The 18,769-nt window shown below is 42.3% G+C and overlaps 1 protein-coding gene and 1 long non-coding RNA gene across 3 annotated transcripts; both read left to right on the top strand.

Annotated features, from left to right (window-relative positions):
- Window positions 1-2,966: 2,966 nt before the first annotated feature.
- LOC142865754 (uncharacterized) lies at window positions 2,967-11,674 on the top strand. 2 transcript variants are annotated; one of them, XR_012915885.1, is made up of 3 exons: window positions 2,967-3,083; window positions 7,030-7,256; window positions 11,023-11,674. It is a non-coding gene; the product is annotated as an uncharacterized LOC142865754 (long non-coding RNA). The 2 variants fall into 2 exon arrangements; XR_012915886.1 differs by having other exon boundaries at window positions 6,366-7,256.
- On the top strand, window positions 7,264-11,010 carry LOC142865753 (vomeronasal type-1 receptor 4-like). Its single transcript, XM_075999016.1, has one exon. The coding sequence runs from the start codon at window positions 9,674-9,676 to the stop codon at window positions 10,583-10,585; it is 912 nt and encodes a 303-aa protein (XP_075855131.1). The 5' UTR covers window positions 7,264-9,673; the 3' UTR covers window positions 10,586-11,010.
- Window positions 11,675-18,769: the final 7,095 nt, after the last annotated feature.

The raw sequence follows: 18,769 nt of genomic DNA, 5'->3' as shown, positions 1-18,769 counted from the left end.
AACCCCCAGTTGGTGTAGCTCAGGTCACACAGGAGGCCATCCCAGGCACAATGCTGGAGGAGGCATCCTTTCCATGTCTCAAACTCAGTGTTCAGAACCCAGATTCTGGAGACAATAGGATCCTCTGTTGCCAATTAACAGATTCTTTGTAAACGCCATACTTTGTATTGTCTCATGTTTGTCTCCCAGTGATGGAAGCCAGAGGTGAACCAAAAAGGCCAGGCCCAATGGTGCATAACTGGATCTCTTGGCATACTCTGGACAGTGTTGTTTGAAATTCCCACATGGGACATTCCACAGGTTGTCAGAAATGACGGAGAATCATCTGGCTGTGCCAACGCTGATGCTCATATCTGCTGAAGAGGCACAATGGCTGAGCCAGTGAGCAGACTACATGGCTCAGTCTTCACTTTGGATATTGTCATAAGTGATGTCTGCACTTACGTGCAAAGCAGACGTTTTGACCACAGGACACATTCTATCTGAACCCTAAGAAAAGAGAATGAGATGAGGATATTGCAATGAGTCTGAGTTCTGCAATCAGATCTTTCAAGGCTCAGGTCTCAGCTGTAGTGGTGTTATGCTCACTCTGGGGTTCAGACAAGGTTGTCTATTACTTTCCAAATTACACTAAAATGACTAAAGAGATTGGTAGTGAAACAGGCATCTGTGATGCATACGACATAGACCAAGGGTGGTCAGACTTAAGTGGCAACCCCTTCCCTGGGGACCCCAGCCTGCTGGGGACACAACAGTGTGAGCACACCACACTGTCACTTTCACCCTCAGCAGCAGGTATGCTGGGGACACAGCCAGGAGACCACATGGGAATAACAATTGTGAGAACTGTGGTTGTCATGCTGGAGGTGGCTTTCTATATTAGCTGTGAGATGTCACAAGAATCGAGCAGATGATGAAATCAAGAAGTATGAGGTGGTCTGGGATGGAAGGGCAGAAGTGGAGACAGAGACGAGTTAACAGGGAGGGAAAGGACTGTGGAGGGGATGGCAATGCAGATTCCTTTCCTGGCACTGCAGCACCCTTGGGTTCACAAGTACATTGGTTCTCAGCCAGGGGGCCAGGTCCTTGACCTTGGAAACCAGTTTCGCCTACAGCCAGACGGGCCTGACCTCCACCGTCAGAAATACTGACACATTTGGGACGTAACAGACTCCCCACTGAATTACTCCTGCAGTGCGTTAGTGCAGAGGAGGCACCAGGTATGTCTGCATTTCAATCACATAGGTTTCTCCAGAGAGGTCAGGCAGTTCAGACACTAGCTGGTTGAAACATCGCAGCCACAGCCACACAGCCGGGGGATAAAGAAAGCCGATGACAAGAGGGTTTCATGAGTTTAGTGCATAGTAGCATCTGAGAGTCCTTCGTGCTTGACGTGACAAGTGTCACTTGCACCCACTTCTCGCTAGCCCCAGCGCTCACTAGTGAGGTTGTAATGTAAAGAAAGGATGTGAGGGACACGGCCCACCATTGTCCTCTGGGTGAAGTTGGGGAAGCATCCAGACTCACAAGGACACTCCCTGATGCCGGCAGGTCCAACCGGCTGTAGCACGAATCCATAGCAGGAGCTGAGACATCCCTAAGAGTAACCCAGGGTATCACGGCTATAATTTGGGTGCAGAATTCAAATTAATCTCCAACGATCCCATAGTGCAGAAATGAAGCAGACTGAAGTGAGCATGTTCTAGCATGGATGTACTTGACACTCAGCCAATGTTGGCAAAAATAACGAATTAGTAACTTACCCTTATTTTCTGTCATTTAACTGCAGTTTAAGAAATCTTAGAATTAAAAAAAAAATAAAAATTGTATGACATTAAACTCACTTCTCTCCCCACCAATTCTTCTCTGCGTGAGGAGGATTCCACAAGCAGGGTAGTTCTTAGGAGAAATTGTTCCCTGGCACCTTCTCTCGGGGCCTCAGGTAACTCCCTGTGCCAAAGCGGACACGTGCCAGCTCGGCAGAGTTCATCCCCCACGGTGGGCAGCCGCGCCTGTCCCCAGTGTCGCCGGCTCCGATCGCAGGAGGACGGTCCCCGTGTTGGCCTCGCCCTGCGGCCCGCCCTCCGCCCGCCCGGAGCTGGGAAGCCGCCCAGAGCCCTGCTCAAACGTCCCGGTGCGGGTTCCGGTCCCGCACAGGCTCCCTCCGCCCTGCCGGACAGCGCAGCCGGTGCGGTCTCGCCCGCCCTCCGCGCCGACGCCTGAGCGCGCCGCCCCGAAAGCCCCGCCGCGCGGCTAAGCCTCCACAGCCGGAGCTGCCGCGCACGGCCGATCTCGCCCCTGCGCATGCGCCCCGCGCTGCCACAGTGAGCGCGGCCGTGGCCTGGAGGCGCGTCCCTAGAGCGGGAGCGCTCTGGGGCCAGGCGCGTCCCTGTCAGACTCTGCCCTCTCCAGGACCCCGGCCAGGGCACCGTCCGTAGTTCCTAGGAGCCGGAGAGGAGCGGGCAGAGAGGCTGAAGAAGCCTCTGTCTCAGCGGCCGGGAAGCACCTCGGGATACAGGAGGGATCCTGGATGGCCGCCTCACGCCCGCCTGCTGGCTGTTTTCGTGTGCCCGGAAGTCCAAAGTCGTCGCGCCTGTGGCCCGGAAGGCGGGACTGCCCGGGTGCCCGTGTGCCCCTCTGTGCCGGGGTCCTTCCTCGCCCGCGGCCGAGCCCCGCGGTGTGAGGACCTGCCTGGGTGCCTGTGCCGTGTGTGTGGGTGCGTGTGTGGGCGCGGCTTTGTCTGTGCGTGTGTGTGCGTGTGTGTGGGCGCGGCTTTGTGTATGTGTGTGTGCGCGTGTGTGGGCGCGGCTTTGTATGTGCGTGTGTGCGCGCGGCTGTGTGCGTGTGCGCGCGCGCGGCTTTGTATGTGTGCGGGTGGGAGCGACTCGCTGTCTCGTGGGCCTCGGCGCTCCTTGCAGTCCCCTTTCCTGGCGGCGTGGCCCTCGGCGCGCGTCCGGCCGGGCAGCGGCGCGGGGTGGCGTTCGTTGGCCGCGGGGTCCCTGCCCGGGGTGGCTTGGCCTCGTTCCGCCCTGCGGGGGCGCCACCTGCGACCGGGAGGAGTAGAACGGCCTCGCCGCCAGGAGGTGAGCCACCGTCCCCATCCGAAGACGCCGAGGACACCCAACCCCAGCACAGCCACCTCGCCAGGAAGTCTGGCTGCGAGGGAGGGGCGAGCGGACGGCCAGGACGGCGACCCTGCCACCTGCGGCCTCCCGCACCGAGGCCACGCCCGCCTGCCCCGACTGAGCCGGCGGCGGAGAAGCAGAGACCAGGGTGGGGAACTTCTTTCCCTCCACAGCGGCCTTTCTGGCTAGCTCGCCCGGCAAGGTGGCATCCCCGTGGCGGCTGGCAGCGATTTCTCCTGCCGGGGTGCCAGCCTGGAGACAGGCACTAGGCAGCCCCATCTTCTCCTGTCCTCCGCGGATTCCCTGCGCCTGGACCTCTCTTCCTCTGGATGGACCCTACGTGCCAGAGACCCTCCCGCTCCATCAAGGGCAGCGCTGCGGGGGGCCACCGCGTGAGGCTTTCCTTCCCCACAGTGCCTTCTAGGCGACCGGGTGGGCGTCATGTCCGTGCCCATCCGCCTGGCCGTGTCTTCTGCCGGCAAGGCAACCAGGCCTTGGTGTCAGTGCCCGATCGCTCGGCCCCATCATTCCCATGGGATGCGCGGGGGCGCACCTTGCCTGGCCTTTGCCTTCTAAGGAAGACGCTGTTTGGCTTGGCGTCCACTTTGCTGTCGTTCCTTTCATCCGGGGGACATGTATAGGCTTGGCGTGCTCCTAGGGAAGTGTGGGACAGGGCCGGGCCCAGCAGGAGCCACTCCCTGCCACTGTTTGCAGTGAGGATGGCGGGGGAGGTGGAGGGCCTGGGGTTTGGGTGGGTGCAGGCGCCCTGGGTGGCAGTGTTCCGTCTGGCTGAGGTTGGGGGTGAGTGCCCTTGCCAGGTAACCATTCTGTCTTCTGGCAGGATTGCCCAATCTTGCCCAGGCCTCCAGCAGGGGGCCCCTGCATGTGGTCCTAGGTAGGCTCTGCTTTCTGCTGGCTCATTGAAACACACTGGGACATAATCCACATACACACACACTCAAACACACCCTTATAAGACATATGATGGTTGGTTCTGTTGGAGTTGATTTGTAATTTAATTCCACTGTGGTCTGAGAAGATGCATGGTATAATTTCTATTTTTAAAAAAATTTTTGAGATTTGCTTTGTTGCCTAGGATATGGTGAATCTTAGAGACTGTCTTATGAGGTGGTTAGAAAAATGTATATTCAGTGGATTTTTTGTGGAATGTTTTTAAATGTCAGTCAGGCCATTTGTTCTAGATTTCTTTTTAAGTCCGTCGTTTCTTTGTTAATTTTCCATGTGGAGGATCTGTCCTGTTCTGTCAGAGGGGTGTTGAATTCTCTGGCTATTATGATGTTGCCGTTTATCATTTTGTTTAGATAAAATAATATTTGCTTTATCAATCTGGGTGCACCTCAGTTGAGTGCATAAATAGCATTGCTATGTAATCTTGTTGAACTGTACCATTCACCATTATATAGCGACCCTCTTTGTCTTTCATTACTTTTGTTGATTTGAAGACTAAGTTATGTGAAATCAGAACTGCCACACCAGCTTTCTTTTGGCTTCTGTTTGCTCGAAATACTGTTTTGCATCCCTTCACCTTGAGTGTCAATCCATTCTTGTGGGTTAGATGTGTTTCCTGAAGACAGCAGATACTTGGCTTGTGTATTTTATCCATTTGGCCAGCCTATGTGTCTTTAGTGGGCAGTTCAAGCCATTCACATTTATTGAGAGCATTGATAAGTGAGGCAGATTTCTGTTCATCCTGTTGAATTGAACCGTGTTGCTTTGTCTTCTCTCTTGAGCCATTGAGGTATCTGACCTTTGACCTTTAGCTTTTGGTTTATTTTACATTTATGAGTGTTTATTGTGCCAATCCCTGTGCAACACTGTTTTGAATATTTCCTGGAGGGCAGGTCTTGTCTTGGTGAATTCCCTAAGTCTTTGCTTATCTGAGAAGGTCTTTATTTCTCCTTCATATACAAAACTTAGTTTTTCAGGGTATAGTATTCTAGGCTGGGCATTATTCTGTTTGAGAAGAGTGAGAATGGGGCCCCAGTTTCTTGCTTGTAAGGTTTCAGTTGAGAATTCTGCTGTTTTTCTGATGGGTTTTCCTAGCCAAAGCAATCTTGAGCATGAAGGACAAAGTGGGAGACATCACACCACCTGATTGTAAAGTATACTACAAATAGCAGTATAAAATAGAAGGCCATTATATAATGATAATGGGGTCAACACAAGAGGATGTAAAATCATAAATACATATACACCCCAAACTAGAGCAACCTACCATGTTATTAAACACTAGAGCTTATTTCTCCTAACTCTATATCTGTGCCCATTAATCAAACTCTTTACCCCCCACGCTCACCGTCCCCAGCCACTGGTAACCAGCACTCCACTCTGTCTCCACAAGATCAACATTTCAGCTCCCACATGTGAGTGAGAACATGCGATATGTGTCTTCCTGTGTCTAGCTTCTGACCTCCAGATCCACCCAGCTTGCTGCAAATAACAGGGTTTCATTCTTTTTTTAGGACTGAGAGTTTTTACCATGGAAGTATTATATGTTATATCAAATGCTCTTTCTGTATCAGTTGAGATGATCATGGATGATCTTGATTTTTCCTTTATTAATGTGGTGAATTACATTGATTTATTATCACATGTTGAACCACTTTTGTTTTCATGGCATAAATCTCACTTATCGTGAAGTATTAATGTAACCTCTTAATATGTAGCTGAATGTGGTTTGCTCCTATTTTGCTGATTTTTGTATCTGTATTCACATGGAATATTGGTGTATAGTTTCCTTTATCGTGATGTGTTTGGTTTAATAACAGGTTTATCGATACCCTCATAGAATGAGTGAGAAAGTGGTTTCTACTCTTCTATTAATGAGAAGTGTTTGAAAAGTGTCGATGTTAATTCTTTAAATGTTTGGTAAAATTTACCAGTGAAGCCATCTGGTCCTGGGCCTTTAAACTTGGTAGGTTTTGATTATTTAATCTTCCCATTGTTACATATCTAGTAAATTTTTACCTTTCTTGAGTCAGTTTTGGTAATTTCTGTGTGCTGGGAACTTGTCCATCTCCCCTGGGCTGTCTAGTCTGTTGGCACACACTTGTCCCTAGTGCAGTGCTGTAGTCATTGCTTCGGTGGAGGGGTGGAGGCTTAGAGTTCACTCTGAGGAGGATGTTGCTCCTGCTTAGCAATGTGAAAGAATTGCAGTGTTATATCTCTAGATTCCTTAATCACTGGTTTTTCCTAGTTACATTTGTCCACGATTTCCAGGGCCAATCCACCAGAAAACAGGGACAGCCTGGACATTGCTGAGAGCCACGAAGAAGCAGGGCTCCTTGGGTATCGTGGGAAGCAAACTGCAACCTCCCTGCAGAGCCACGTGGACACCGGGTGGCCCAAGGGTTATGAGGAGGGAAACACTGGCTCCAGCTCATGCATTTTCCACACTGAAGAGACGTGGGGACATTTGTGACAAGAGTTGTCAGAGGTCAAGTCACGTGAAGATCCAGACTCCGGAGCATAGGCTGATGCTCAGTGTGGAAGGACATTGGGGGTTGCATGAATTTGCAGAGTGAAACAGCACTGGGTAAAATGGGATATTTTCCAGACTAGGCAGATGGTGGGCAGCAAATAGAATTGTAGGGGTAACAGTTGTGGGATATCTGGCTTCAGATATATGTTGAATCTCTGAATGGACAGACTTTGATTGTCAGTATAGTTTTAGAAAAGTGAAACTATGTTAAGGAGTTTGTCCAAATGGAAATACAGAACAAAGAGCCCTAGACCCATGACTGAGTGTCCCTTTGACCTGATTACAACATTGATTCTGAACTTAGTTTCTCCCACAGGGAACACAGAAAACTTTCTGTGCTTCTTGTTCAGCAGCTCATTAGGACATTCTTACTAATTGGCAGAAGTTGTCCTTTGTCACCAGACATGGCTGAGGGTGATCTGCACTGGGAATAAATTTAGTTCTTCAGGAAAGTTTCTCCAAAGTCTCCCAGCAGACACTGTCACTGATGCTACAGATAATATGATAATGAGATCTCTTTGGAGACATCAGATCCAGGATCCCTGTCCCTATAACTATGGACTCAAGGACCCCAGGATAATACTGAATGACACTTCTCTGCACAGATTGCCGGAGTTAAGACCAGCCAGGTGAGTGCTTCTCTGTGTTCCGTAAAGGAAAACAGGACAAAGTGTTATCCGAAAAGAGAGATGCCCAGAGCTGTGTTTGTGTAGCGATGCTGTTCAGAGCAGGTGCTAATCCTTATCTCTCTGAGCATCCCTACCCTTGCTGTGGCTGGTCAGATGGATGGTGGTCATTTGTAGTGGAGTGTCTCAGGGCAACTACATGGTGAGGGTCATTGCAAATCCCTGTGTCCTGCAGAGTCTGACAATAAGAGAAAGAAGAACAGGACCTCTTTGGAGTCTGAACCAAGGTGGATGTCAAGAGCCACTGAGCTCTTCAACCACCTATACACAAGTCTGCTCATTTTCTCAGACCTAATAAATTTAGGCTTTGGTATGAAGACAACTGAAAATTTAAATTGTGGGGTTGTTGTTAAAACATAAGTATCCTAACATATAAAATTAGAGCCATTTACAAACACATACAAACTGAAATAAGCAGAGAGAAATAGTCTACGGTACATTATGGTGTGATGACAATATTTTCCTGTCTCAAATCTCAGTGTAGTAGGATGCAATTGTCTCAGTATTTCTCCAAAGAATTCTGGGATGCTTTTCTCTGTGAGATCTCTTGTGTGTCTGTGTGCATGCTCATTCTTTTATCTAAGTGAACAGAAAAGAGCACATACATGGCTGTATCCTTTCTTAATCTACTGTAGCAAAATAGAGATAAAAAATTAATGAGGAAAACTCTAGTTAATATTCAGATTTCATGAAAATGTGACTTTTGGAAGAATGTTGATATATTCTTCTTACTTTACATTTAATTAGGCTTTCCCTATATCCTTGGCAATGATAGGTAATGAAAACAATTTTAAAATATCTTCCATTATGAAATTTCTGCCACTGCTAAATGAGCAATACCATTGTACCTGCCATTGTGATGAACAATCAACATAAATTCTACATTGTGTGTTCACATCTGCCTTAGGATCTATATTAATTATTGTATAGTATTTTTATTATTACATTAGTACATACGTTACTTTTGCAATGAAACAAGAGAGGCACAGAGTGGTAATAAATATAACCCAGATTAGCCTCAACTAACAAGTGGATGATATTCATACATAGTAAGATTTTTCTTGTTCTGGAGGCTGGGATCTCACTCAATAACTTGTGCAAGGTTTTCCAGCCCAAAGAGCAACAAGATTGTGAGAGCTGCAGGGTGTGTTCTTAAGACTCAGTACCAGGGACTTGGGAGGCAGGAACAAGATGCAGATCCCGAGAAGCCAGTGCTGGTGGTAATAAGCTACCCACTGTGCCTCTTCCTTTGTTGTCTACACGGTAGTTTCATAAGATGTTCCCACTTCTCCTGAAGAGCAAGGAGTTTGGGTAACTTTGGATTTTGTTTCAAATTCATATCTTCCCCCTGTACTGGACAATGGGTCTGAATCCTACAGGAGTAATTAAGATTATTGCCTCAGGAAGACATTACTCCTTGAACCAGAATATGTCAGTCTTTGTGTTAGATCTCACAGAATCTTGTTGAGTCACGAGGGCTATGATAAAGCTTTTATGTGAGACTCCTATGGGCTATGGATTGTTTGATTTTAGGTAAATAGTCTGATTTTCATTTGTAAAATCTAATTAAAGACTAAGACAAAACACAGTGACTCAAAAACTATCTGTTAGCACAATGGGTCTAATGATCAATGTGGATTTGTGGTGAGTTGAAGAAGACACCACTCAGAGACAGCTTCCCAGGACCTCCTGATCTCTCAGCAAGTTAAGATCTCTGGAATTATTATTAATTACAATTATTTGGTCAGTGGAGACATTTTCCATAGTGAATTTAACATCTCAGGACATTTTAGGGTTATCTTGTGTGTCCAGAGAGCTACTGATTTATAAACATATTTAGCATACAGTTGCTCCAATAAATAATGTTGAATTCTCAAAAGTTGACTATTAATTCTCTTGCAATGAGTTAGAAAATGTTATAATTCACGTATTTTTTTTTACTTTTCTATTTCAGTATCTTAATTTAATGTATTAATGTAAAAGGATAATTATGAATTTTAAATTTGGAGCATTGCATGATTATTGCAGTCCTTCTCCCTTATACATTTATATATTACTTCTTTTTTGTAATACTTATTATGTCATCTTGTTGTTAAATATGACACCATTGGCTCCTAAATTCATGGACTATAAGTTTTGGTAGGAAATTAGAATAGAAGTAAATGCACAACTAATGGTAAAATGTGGAATTGGTGCCAGTGATTGTTGTCCAGGTGGAGTCTCTCCTGTGTTATATGACAGTTTCTCCATTTTCAGGGAGAAAAAGGTGAGAACAATGTTCTGAGATGAGAAACTAAGAGTGCTGATGTCACTAGTAGCATAGTTGACTCTTTACACCAAGCCGCTCTGCAGTCCTTGCCATGTATTTTCAGTATAATATGCAAAAAACCATAGGGGAAGTGGCTCTGAAAACCATCTTTTCTTTGCAAGTTGTGATTGGCACTCTGGCCAATGTCATTCTGTTCTTCCAAAATGTCTCTCCAATCTTGACTGGCCTTAGGATGAGGCCCATACACACGATCTTTGCTCACATGGCCGTGGCCAACTCCCTGGTTCTCCTCTTCACTGGGATTCACCACATGGTGACTTTTGTTCTACATAAACCCTTATCCACCCTTTGGTGCAAACTGGTGTATTATATCCGCGTAGTAGCTCGCAGCACCACCCTGTGCTCCACCTGTGTCCTGAGCACCTATCGGTTCCTCACTCTCGTCCTTGGGAGCCCAGGGACAGCGGTGCTCAGAGGAAGAGTCCCCAAGGCCATTGGTCCTGTGTGCGGCACCTGCTGGGTGTTCAGTGCCATGTTGAATATCTATGTTCCTGTGATAGTCACTGGTCCACAGGACACAAATAATGATAGTAACATACAGGCCAATTGGTTCTGCTCATACTTACGTCATGCTACAGGCATAGTCTTCTTGTGGTCAGCCCCCGATGCTGTGTTTATTGGCCTCATGGGCTGGGCCAGTGGCTCCATGATGCTTCTCCTGCAGAGACACCGCCAGAGAGTACGGCATGTTCACACCACCAACCACAACCACAGATGCTCCCCTGAGACCAGAGCCACCCACACGGTCCTGATGCTGGTGATCACCTTTGTCACATTTTACATGCTGAGTTTCCTTCTTACTCTTTATATAGCTCTATTTTTGGATTTTCGTCTATGGTTGATGCATGCCTCGGGTGTTTTGAGTTCATGTTTTCCCACTGTTTGCCCCTTACTGTTGATCTTTAGGGATCCTAAAAAGCTTGGTTCTGCTCATAAACTGTAGAATATCGTGACTAAAATGTTAAATGAAGAAGACAGCATCCAGAATAGCCACAATTAGTCTATTCAGTAACTGTTGTCTTAGTGTCACCTTTTTACATGAAACCCAGAATGATCTTGGAAAGTCAGTGTGGTGTTGCTGCTGTGTTGGGGGATCTGAAGTTATAGATGAATTTATGAGCTCACAACTGTTCATGACATTTTGAGGGAAAAAGTTTCTCCCCTTCTGCCATTGGAATTGTCTATAAGCAATCTCCTTTATTCCATAATATATAAAAAGAATCCACAAATTTTATCTCAATGTGGGTACTGACATAAATGTTGTGCTAATAAAATTTAATAAGTTTATTAAATAGAGTTTAATAGTGTGCCAATTTCTGAAACACTCTAGCACATAATTTAGTATGAGTCCAAGTAAATATTTTTCCATTTTATTTCTAGATAAAGACAAGAAACCTCAGTGATGGAGTATGTGTTTTCCTACATGACTTTGTGTCTTCAACTCATTCATATTCCTTCTAAAATGCTTTATTTAACAGAAGAAACAATGATTTCCAATGAATTTATTACCCCCTAAAACCTCACAGAGTTTTTTTACATACTTGACCCTCAGTAAATTTTACTGAATGCATTGATTATGCATATTAAGACAGCTGTAGAAGCTACTGTCTATAGATATGTTACCTGGATTATTGTTGTCATCATTGAAAATCAAAGCTGGGGACTTGTCTTATATTATTCTATCAGCCTTTTTTCCCCCTTTGTTTTTCCTTTTGCATTCTATAGGGCTAGTCTGGCATATTTACTTGACCATTCTTTTTTTCTTTTTTACTTAGTGGTATTAAGGTATAATTATTCCTAGTGGTAGTTGTAGCCATCAAATTTTGGATTCTTCAAGTATTATATCTAATTAGAATGACTATGTCCCACTTTTCAGAGTATGTAAGAACCTATAGAAATCCATATATGCTACCACATACTTTGACATATTTTTTCTATATTGTAATTCTGTATATGTCATAACCCACAATAAATTCTCTTTTTGCCTTCACAAGCCAGTTGTCTCTTGTGGAAAATGAAAACAAAAGTCTCGATTACACTACCATTTGATCCAGCAATCCCATTGCTGGGCATCTACCCAAATGATCCAGTGACACTCTACAAAAAAGACACCTGCACTCGAATGTTTATAGCAGCACAATTCATAATTGCAAGGCTGTGGAAACAGCCCAAGTGCCCATCAATCAAAGAATGGATTAATAAAATGTGGTATATGTACACCATGGAGTACTATTCAGCTCTAAGAAACAATGGTGATATAGCACACCTTATATTTTCCTGGTTAGAGCTGGAACCCATACTACTAAGTGAAGTATCCCAAGAATGGAAAAACAAGCACCAGATATATTCTCCAGCAAACTGGCATTAACTGAGTAGCACCTAAGTGGACACATAGGTGCTACAGTAATAGGGTATTGGGCAGGTGGGAGGGGGGAGGGGGGCGGGTATATACATACATAGTGAGTGAGATGTGCACCATCTGGGGGATGGTCATGATGGAGACTCAGACTTTTGGGGGGAGGGGGGGAAATGGGCATTTATTGAAACCTTAAAATCTGTACCCCCATAATATGCCAAAATAAAAAAAAATAATTAAAAAAAAAAAAAAAAAAAAAAAAAAAAAAGTCTCGATTACATACAAATGTACATGGTGGCCATTTCTTCTGCTCATAATTCTTTGTTATAAATAAGTTTCTCTGGTGTAATTTGCAATCAGTATAAATAAAGTACTTCCATGAGCTTTTTCAGAGTGCACATTTGCTAGAGGTAAATTGCTCAGTTTTTAATCTTAAAATGTCTTTATTTTCATTTTTCTCCAGTGAATTCGTACAGAATGTATTTATTTTGAAAAAGTTAATAAAGTATGAAAATGATAAATGTATATTAATAATATTCAATCTCATTTGAAACATTAAGATAGTAAATAATTTCTGATATTCAAAATAATTCACTTGGTATAATTTGAAATATATCTAACTTTCCCTCACTAAGATTCCCCACCAGAATATTTTACCATATTTTTCCTGTCAACATTATTCTCTGTGCATTATTCCAAAATCAACATCATTTTACTAAACCAAGCAAGAACTAGATGCTTGACAGAGCAAAAACCACCCCTAATATCCCCAATGTGATTTTTTTCTAAAATGAACAGACCCTTCTACATAAAAAGCTCAGGCACTCCTTGGCTTGTTGCTGCTCTTCCCCCACATGGCTCCCCTTCCTCATCACCTGCACCCTTGGGTGACTCACACACACCTGCTCTTCCCTCTGCTCTCTCCCTGACCTCAGTTCAGGGAGGCTCCAGTCTCACTACCAGTGTGCCACTGCAGAAGCACCAACTCCTCTGTGGCAACAGAAGAGAGAAGGAAATGAGGAGACAGGGAGGAAGAGAGGACAAGGAGGAAGGCAAGGGATCACCCCGATCCCTGAAGTTCTTAGTGGATACAAATTCAGAGGTGGCCTTTTGTTTCTCTACCATGACTTGTTCAAGGTTGCACAGCTAGAGCAAGAGAGTTTTTTGTTTGTTTGTTTGTTTTAAATGGATGGGTCTGGTAGCCAACTAGTAAATGTAGAAGGAATGATGGAATTCGAATGTCATTGTTTGGCAACGACCATAAAAAATAAAATTGTTTTATAGCATTTTAAAAAAAATTTATGGCATTTTCAATGAGTTAGATGCAGAAAGATCCACTTTACTTCAGCTCCCAAATTTGTGTTTGAGGGGAGTTCATGTCAGTCCTGACATCTGGCCGCCCAAAGGACACAGCGCATGGGTTGGTGGAGAAAACACTCTGACCTTCCTTCACTCCCTTCTGTGTCCTCCACTTCCCGTCTCCACTGAACCAGATAAGGGCAGGTCACAGGTCTGCTGCATTTTCACATGATTGTAACAGCAGGATATCCTTTTGTTCAGTTCACAATTTTGCTAGAATCAAGATTCACATCTAATGCCTGATTCTTGCAGTTTCTGCACTTGAGAGTTCCTAGGAATTTAAACTCCTGTGAGAACTTTACAGGACATTTTACATTGTGTGGCACAAGGATGTGACTTGGATACCGAGCATCTGTGACAGACAGTGAATAGTATCTCCAAGAGTAACCAGCCTTGTAGCAGGAAATGCATCCAGTGCACCATGTGGAAGGCAAGAGAAGAGGAGGAGGGGAGCTGAGCTGGAGCTCATGGAGGTGGATACCTACCCTCCAGGCGCTGTAGATGGTGAACATAGTGGTCCTGAGGCAACTTGATCTCCAGTTCGATGTTATCATGATTCTTTCTCCCTCATATGTAAAAAATGGATAATCTAAAACAATGAGTAAAATTTCTAGACACTTATAACCTAAAAAGACTGTCTCATGAAGAAATAGAAGATCTAAACAAACAAAAAGCAAGTAAGGGCATTGATGAATTGGCATTGGTCTCTCATCAAAAAAAAAAAAAAATCTCAGACTGGACAACTTCACTGCTAAAATCTATGAAACATTTAAAGAAGAATCAATACCAATTCTTTTCAAACTCTTCCCAAAAATTTCAAGCGAAGAAAGTACTTCCAAACTCATTTTAGGATGGCAGCGTTACCCTGATACCAAAGTCAGATAAAGACAGTGAGAGAAAAGAAAAATATAAGCCCAATATCTGTGATGAACGTATATGCAAAGTTCCTCAATTCAAATTAGCAAACTGATTTCAGTATCAGATTAAAAGAGTCATTCACTATGGTTAAGTGGGATTTATCCTGGGATGCAAGGATGCTTGAACATACTAAATTCAATAAATGTGACACACCACATTAACAAAATGCAAGATAAAAATCATATAATTATATAAATAGATGAAGAAAAATTTTGAATAAATTCAAAATCCTCGTAATAAAAAAAATCTCAACAGATTGCATAGAAATGGAAAGTACCTCAACAAAGTAAACTCATATATGACAAACCCATAGCTGATATCATATTCAATGGTGAAAATTTGAAAACTTTTCTCTATGGTCAGGGAAAAGACAATATAGCCACTCTCACCATTACATTTCAGCATGAAACTGGAAGTCTTAGCCAGACCAGTTAGGCAAAGGAAAGAGATAAGAGGCATTGTAATAGGAAAGAAAGGAGTGAAATTGTCTTTTTGTTGATGACATGATCTTCTGTATAGAAAACCATAAAGGCTGCACCAAAAAACTGTTAGAATTGATAAAAGAAATTCAGTGAAGTCTCAGAGTACGAAAGCAACACACACAAATATCCTTAGCATTTCTATATACTAGTAATGATCTATCCAAAAACAAATGTGAAAAATAATGCCAAGGACAATAGCAAGAAATAAAATATTTCAGGGTAAATTTAATCAAGCAGGAGACATATATCAAAACTTATACATCAAAGCTTATATATCAAAAACTATATGAATCTTATTATAGATAATGTGAAAAAGTGAAAAATAAAAAAAAAACAAAAAAAACCTATAAAACACTAACAAAAGATTTTGAAGAAACGCAAGTAGATGAAAAGATAGCCCATGTTCCTAGATGGGAAGAGTGATCTGAGAGGCTAAAGTAGATGCCCCATATCAACTTGAGGGACCCCAAGGTTAAGGAAACAAAATGACCTCTGTGTTGAGGGGTCAGGGCCCAGTCAGCAGGGAATGTTTCTAAATTCCTATGGCTGTAAGAAGAACCACACTTGGTAAACTCCCAAAGGATAGGAGCTTTCAACTCTGATGTACAACTCAGACCACTACAACTCCGGTTGGACAAAAGATCAGTCTTTTAAACAAAGAATTACAGACATTAAGACAGTTTCAAACAACTTATAAAAGCTACACACAAGCTTTGTGTCCTATAGTTCATCTTTTAATGTTAAAATCCAAATTCCACCTAATTTTAATGCTAAAACTTCACCCTGAAATAAACAAAATATATATTACATGTTTATTTACCCATTACACATATACTTGGCTCCCCTCATAAATATATTTTATATACCTTGTGACCCAAACCTACCAAATATGTACAACACAGAACCTATGAGACATAAAACTCAAACTGTCCTCCTCTTCAAAAAAACATACCTTCAATCTATGCCAGAGACTCTCTCTCTCTAGTTTACAAACGAATATCACCAATAAAACTCTGCTTTCTACTATTTAGCCATACTAATAAGTATTGTAGATGACAAAAGAATTAATATTGTTAAGGTGTCTATATTACCCAAAGTGATCTACAGATTAAATATAATCCCTATCAAAATTCCAAGACAACTTTTGACAGAAAAGGGAAAACTATGCTAAAATTCAGAGAGAACCATAAAAGTCCCCAAACAGCTAAAAATAATTCTGTGCAAAATGGACACAGTCATAGGTATCATACTTCCAGATCTCAAAATATATTATAGAGTTACTGGAATCAATACCCCATGGTATAGAGACAGCATAGCATAGAAACAGACACATACAAAAATGGAATGAGTTAGAAAGCACAGAAATAAACTCACTCACTCACTTATAGTCAATTGAGTTTGACAAAGGGACAAGAAACAAAAATGGGGAAAAGAAAACCTTATCTGTAAATGCTGCTGGAAAAACTGGATCTCTAAGTATGAAAGAGTGAAATTGGATCCTTACCTCACACCATACAAAAATCTACTCTAAAAGAATTAAAGAATTAAATGAAATACCTGAAGCTATACAACTACTAGAAGAAAACATAAGGGAAAAGTTCCATCACGTTGGTCTGGGTGTGATTTTTTTCAATATGGCCCTAAAAGCACAGGCAAAAAGCAAATACAGACAGATGGATTGTATCAAACTAAAAACCTGCACAGCTAAAGAAACAATCAATAAAGTGGACAGACAACTCACAGAGTAGGACAAAATATTTCCAAACCACACATCTAGTAAGGAGTTATATATTCAGAATATATAAGGAAGTCAACTCAATAGCAAAAAAACCAATAACTGGATTTTAAACATGGACAAAGAGCCTCGATAGACATTTACCAAAATAAGACATACAAATGCCCAAGGGTTACATGAAAAAAATGCTCAATATCACTAATTATAAAAAAATGAAAATTAAAACCACCATGAAATATCACCTCATACCTGTTAGAACAGCTTTATTCAAAAAGATGAAAGACAACAAGTGCTGGTGAAAATGCCATGGCCATTGCAGCATTGTTCACAATAGCCAAGATATGGAATCAACCCTAAGTGTCCACCAATGAATAGTGGATAAAGAAACTGTAGCATATACACACAATTGAATACTATTCAGCTGTTTAGAAAATGGAAATTCTGTCATTTGCAACAGCGTGGATGAATGTGGAGGACATTCTGTTAAATGACACAAGCCAGCAACAGAGAAACAAATTCTGCATGATCTCATTTTTGTTCAAGTATAACGTAAAAAAAACAAAAAACCAAAAAACCAAAAAAACTGCATTAACATAGCTAAATTTCCAATACTTCAGTTTTTAGGAATGGAATAAATATCTTGTATCATTGCTGACAAAGGTATCTTGACCTTGATGGAGGATATGTTGAGATAAAAAGTTTGTATTCTTTATTTTTATCTTTACTTCCAATTCTCCATGAATTTTTCTAATACTTCTTTCTCCTCATGAGTATATGGAATATCTTTTGAATAAACCATATGTTGACCAAAAAAGTAATCTCAAAAATTTTTAACATTAAAATCATATTGAATGTTTTCTGACCACAATGGGGAAAAAATAAAAATCTGTAATAAGAAAAACATTGAAAACTGTAAACATACAGGGAAATTGAATAACATGCTCCAAAAGAAACACTGAGCCAATGAAGAAATTAAGAGACAATTTAAAAATTTAATGAAACAAATGAAAATGAATGCATAGCATACCAAAAACCATGGGATACATGGAAATGGGTGCTAATTTATAGCAATAAACAGCTACATCAAAAAAGTAGAAATATTTCAAATGAAAGAAAATTTTATTTATAATCACATAAAAATATGGGAGATATGGCAGTAAAATCAAACCAATATGTGCAAGCACTCTACAATGAACACTATAGAATATTCCTGAGAAAATGAAAGGTGACAACAATATCCGTAGAGATATACCATAGTCATGGATAGAAGTACTCAATGCTCTTATGATATAAAGTCTTCCTGCTTGATTGATAGAGTTGAGAAAATCTCAAACATTACCCAGCAGTATTGCATTGTTGTTGCTGTTTTTGTTAAAAATAGCAATCATATTCAACAAAGAGTAAAGAAGAGAACATAGGATTCATAAGGCAATTTTAAAAAGAACTCAGCGGATGACAAATGTGAACGCCTTCTTATCAACCGCTGGAGAAGTCAGGACCTCCTACCCTAAAAATTATGAGATGTCCAAATAGGCCACACATAACACCTGACAGATGAGTGAGATTCAGAATAGAGTATTAGTCAAACATACTCACAACCCAGAGAAGGAGGACACACGCATGGCACACCAAGGAAGCCCAGAGGGAGTTGCACTAGGAAACACAGTGAACAAGCAGGGACAGTAGGAGGATGCTCAGTAGTAACAAAAGGATGAGGTGCCCGCTGGTTCCTGGGGGAGAATGTCATTGCCTTCTTTGAATAGAATTTCTTGCTGGCAAAGAAGAGAATCCCATGATGCTGAAAACCAGGTAGAGTACAGCTGACCCAGCTGAGAAGGGCACTGGTTGAGTAGGAGCCTGTACAATGGGAGGGACATATCCCATGAGAGCAGGGAAGATTAGTGGTAGGATTAGGGGGAACTGTAGGGCTCAAACTTATCAAGAAAGTCTTGGAAGATTTTGGAATTTACCATTAGAGGACACAACCTAACTGACATTCATATGTCTCAGGGCCATATTGTGACCCACTATGTAAGTATTTTCTTTATAATTTCCCCATATTTTCTATTTATTATTTGGATTTTCCTGAAATTTTAAAGAATATTGGTATTATCTGTCTTTAGATGTACACAGTGCTTTCACCTAGCACTTGCCCATGTGACCAAGAATGCATTTTGCACTCAGGAATAAAGGGGGACAGCCTGGAGGTCCAAAGAGAGACAGGAGAGTGGGGCTGTGTAGTGGGTAACAAAACAGCAAGTTACGATCTCCCAGTAC

The sequence above is a fragment of the Microcebus murinus genome, chromosome 32 (genome assembly GCF_040939455.1).
Source record: "Microcebus murinus isolate Inina chromosome 32, M.murinus_Inina_mat1.0, whole genome shotgun sequence".
Classification (NCBI taxonomy): Eukaryota; Metazoa; Chordata; class Mammalia; order Primates; family Cheirogaleidae; genus Microcebus; species Microcebus murinus.
The sequence above is the reverse complement of the archived record's forward strand: the minus strand, read 5'-3'. Positions and strand labels throughout refer to the sequence as shown.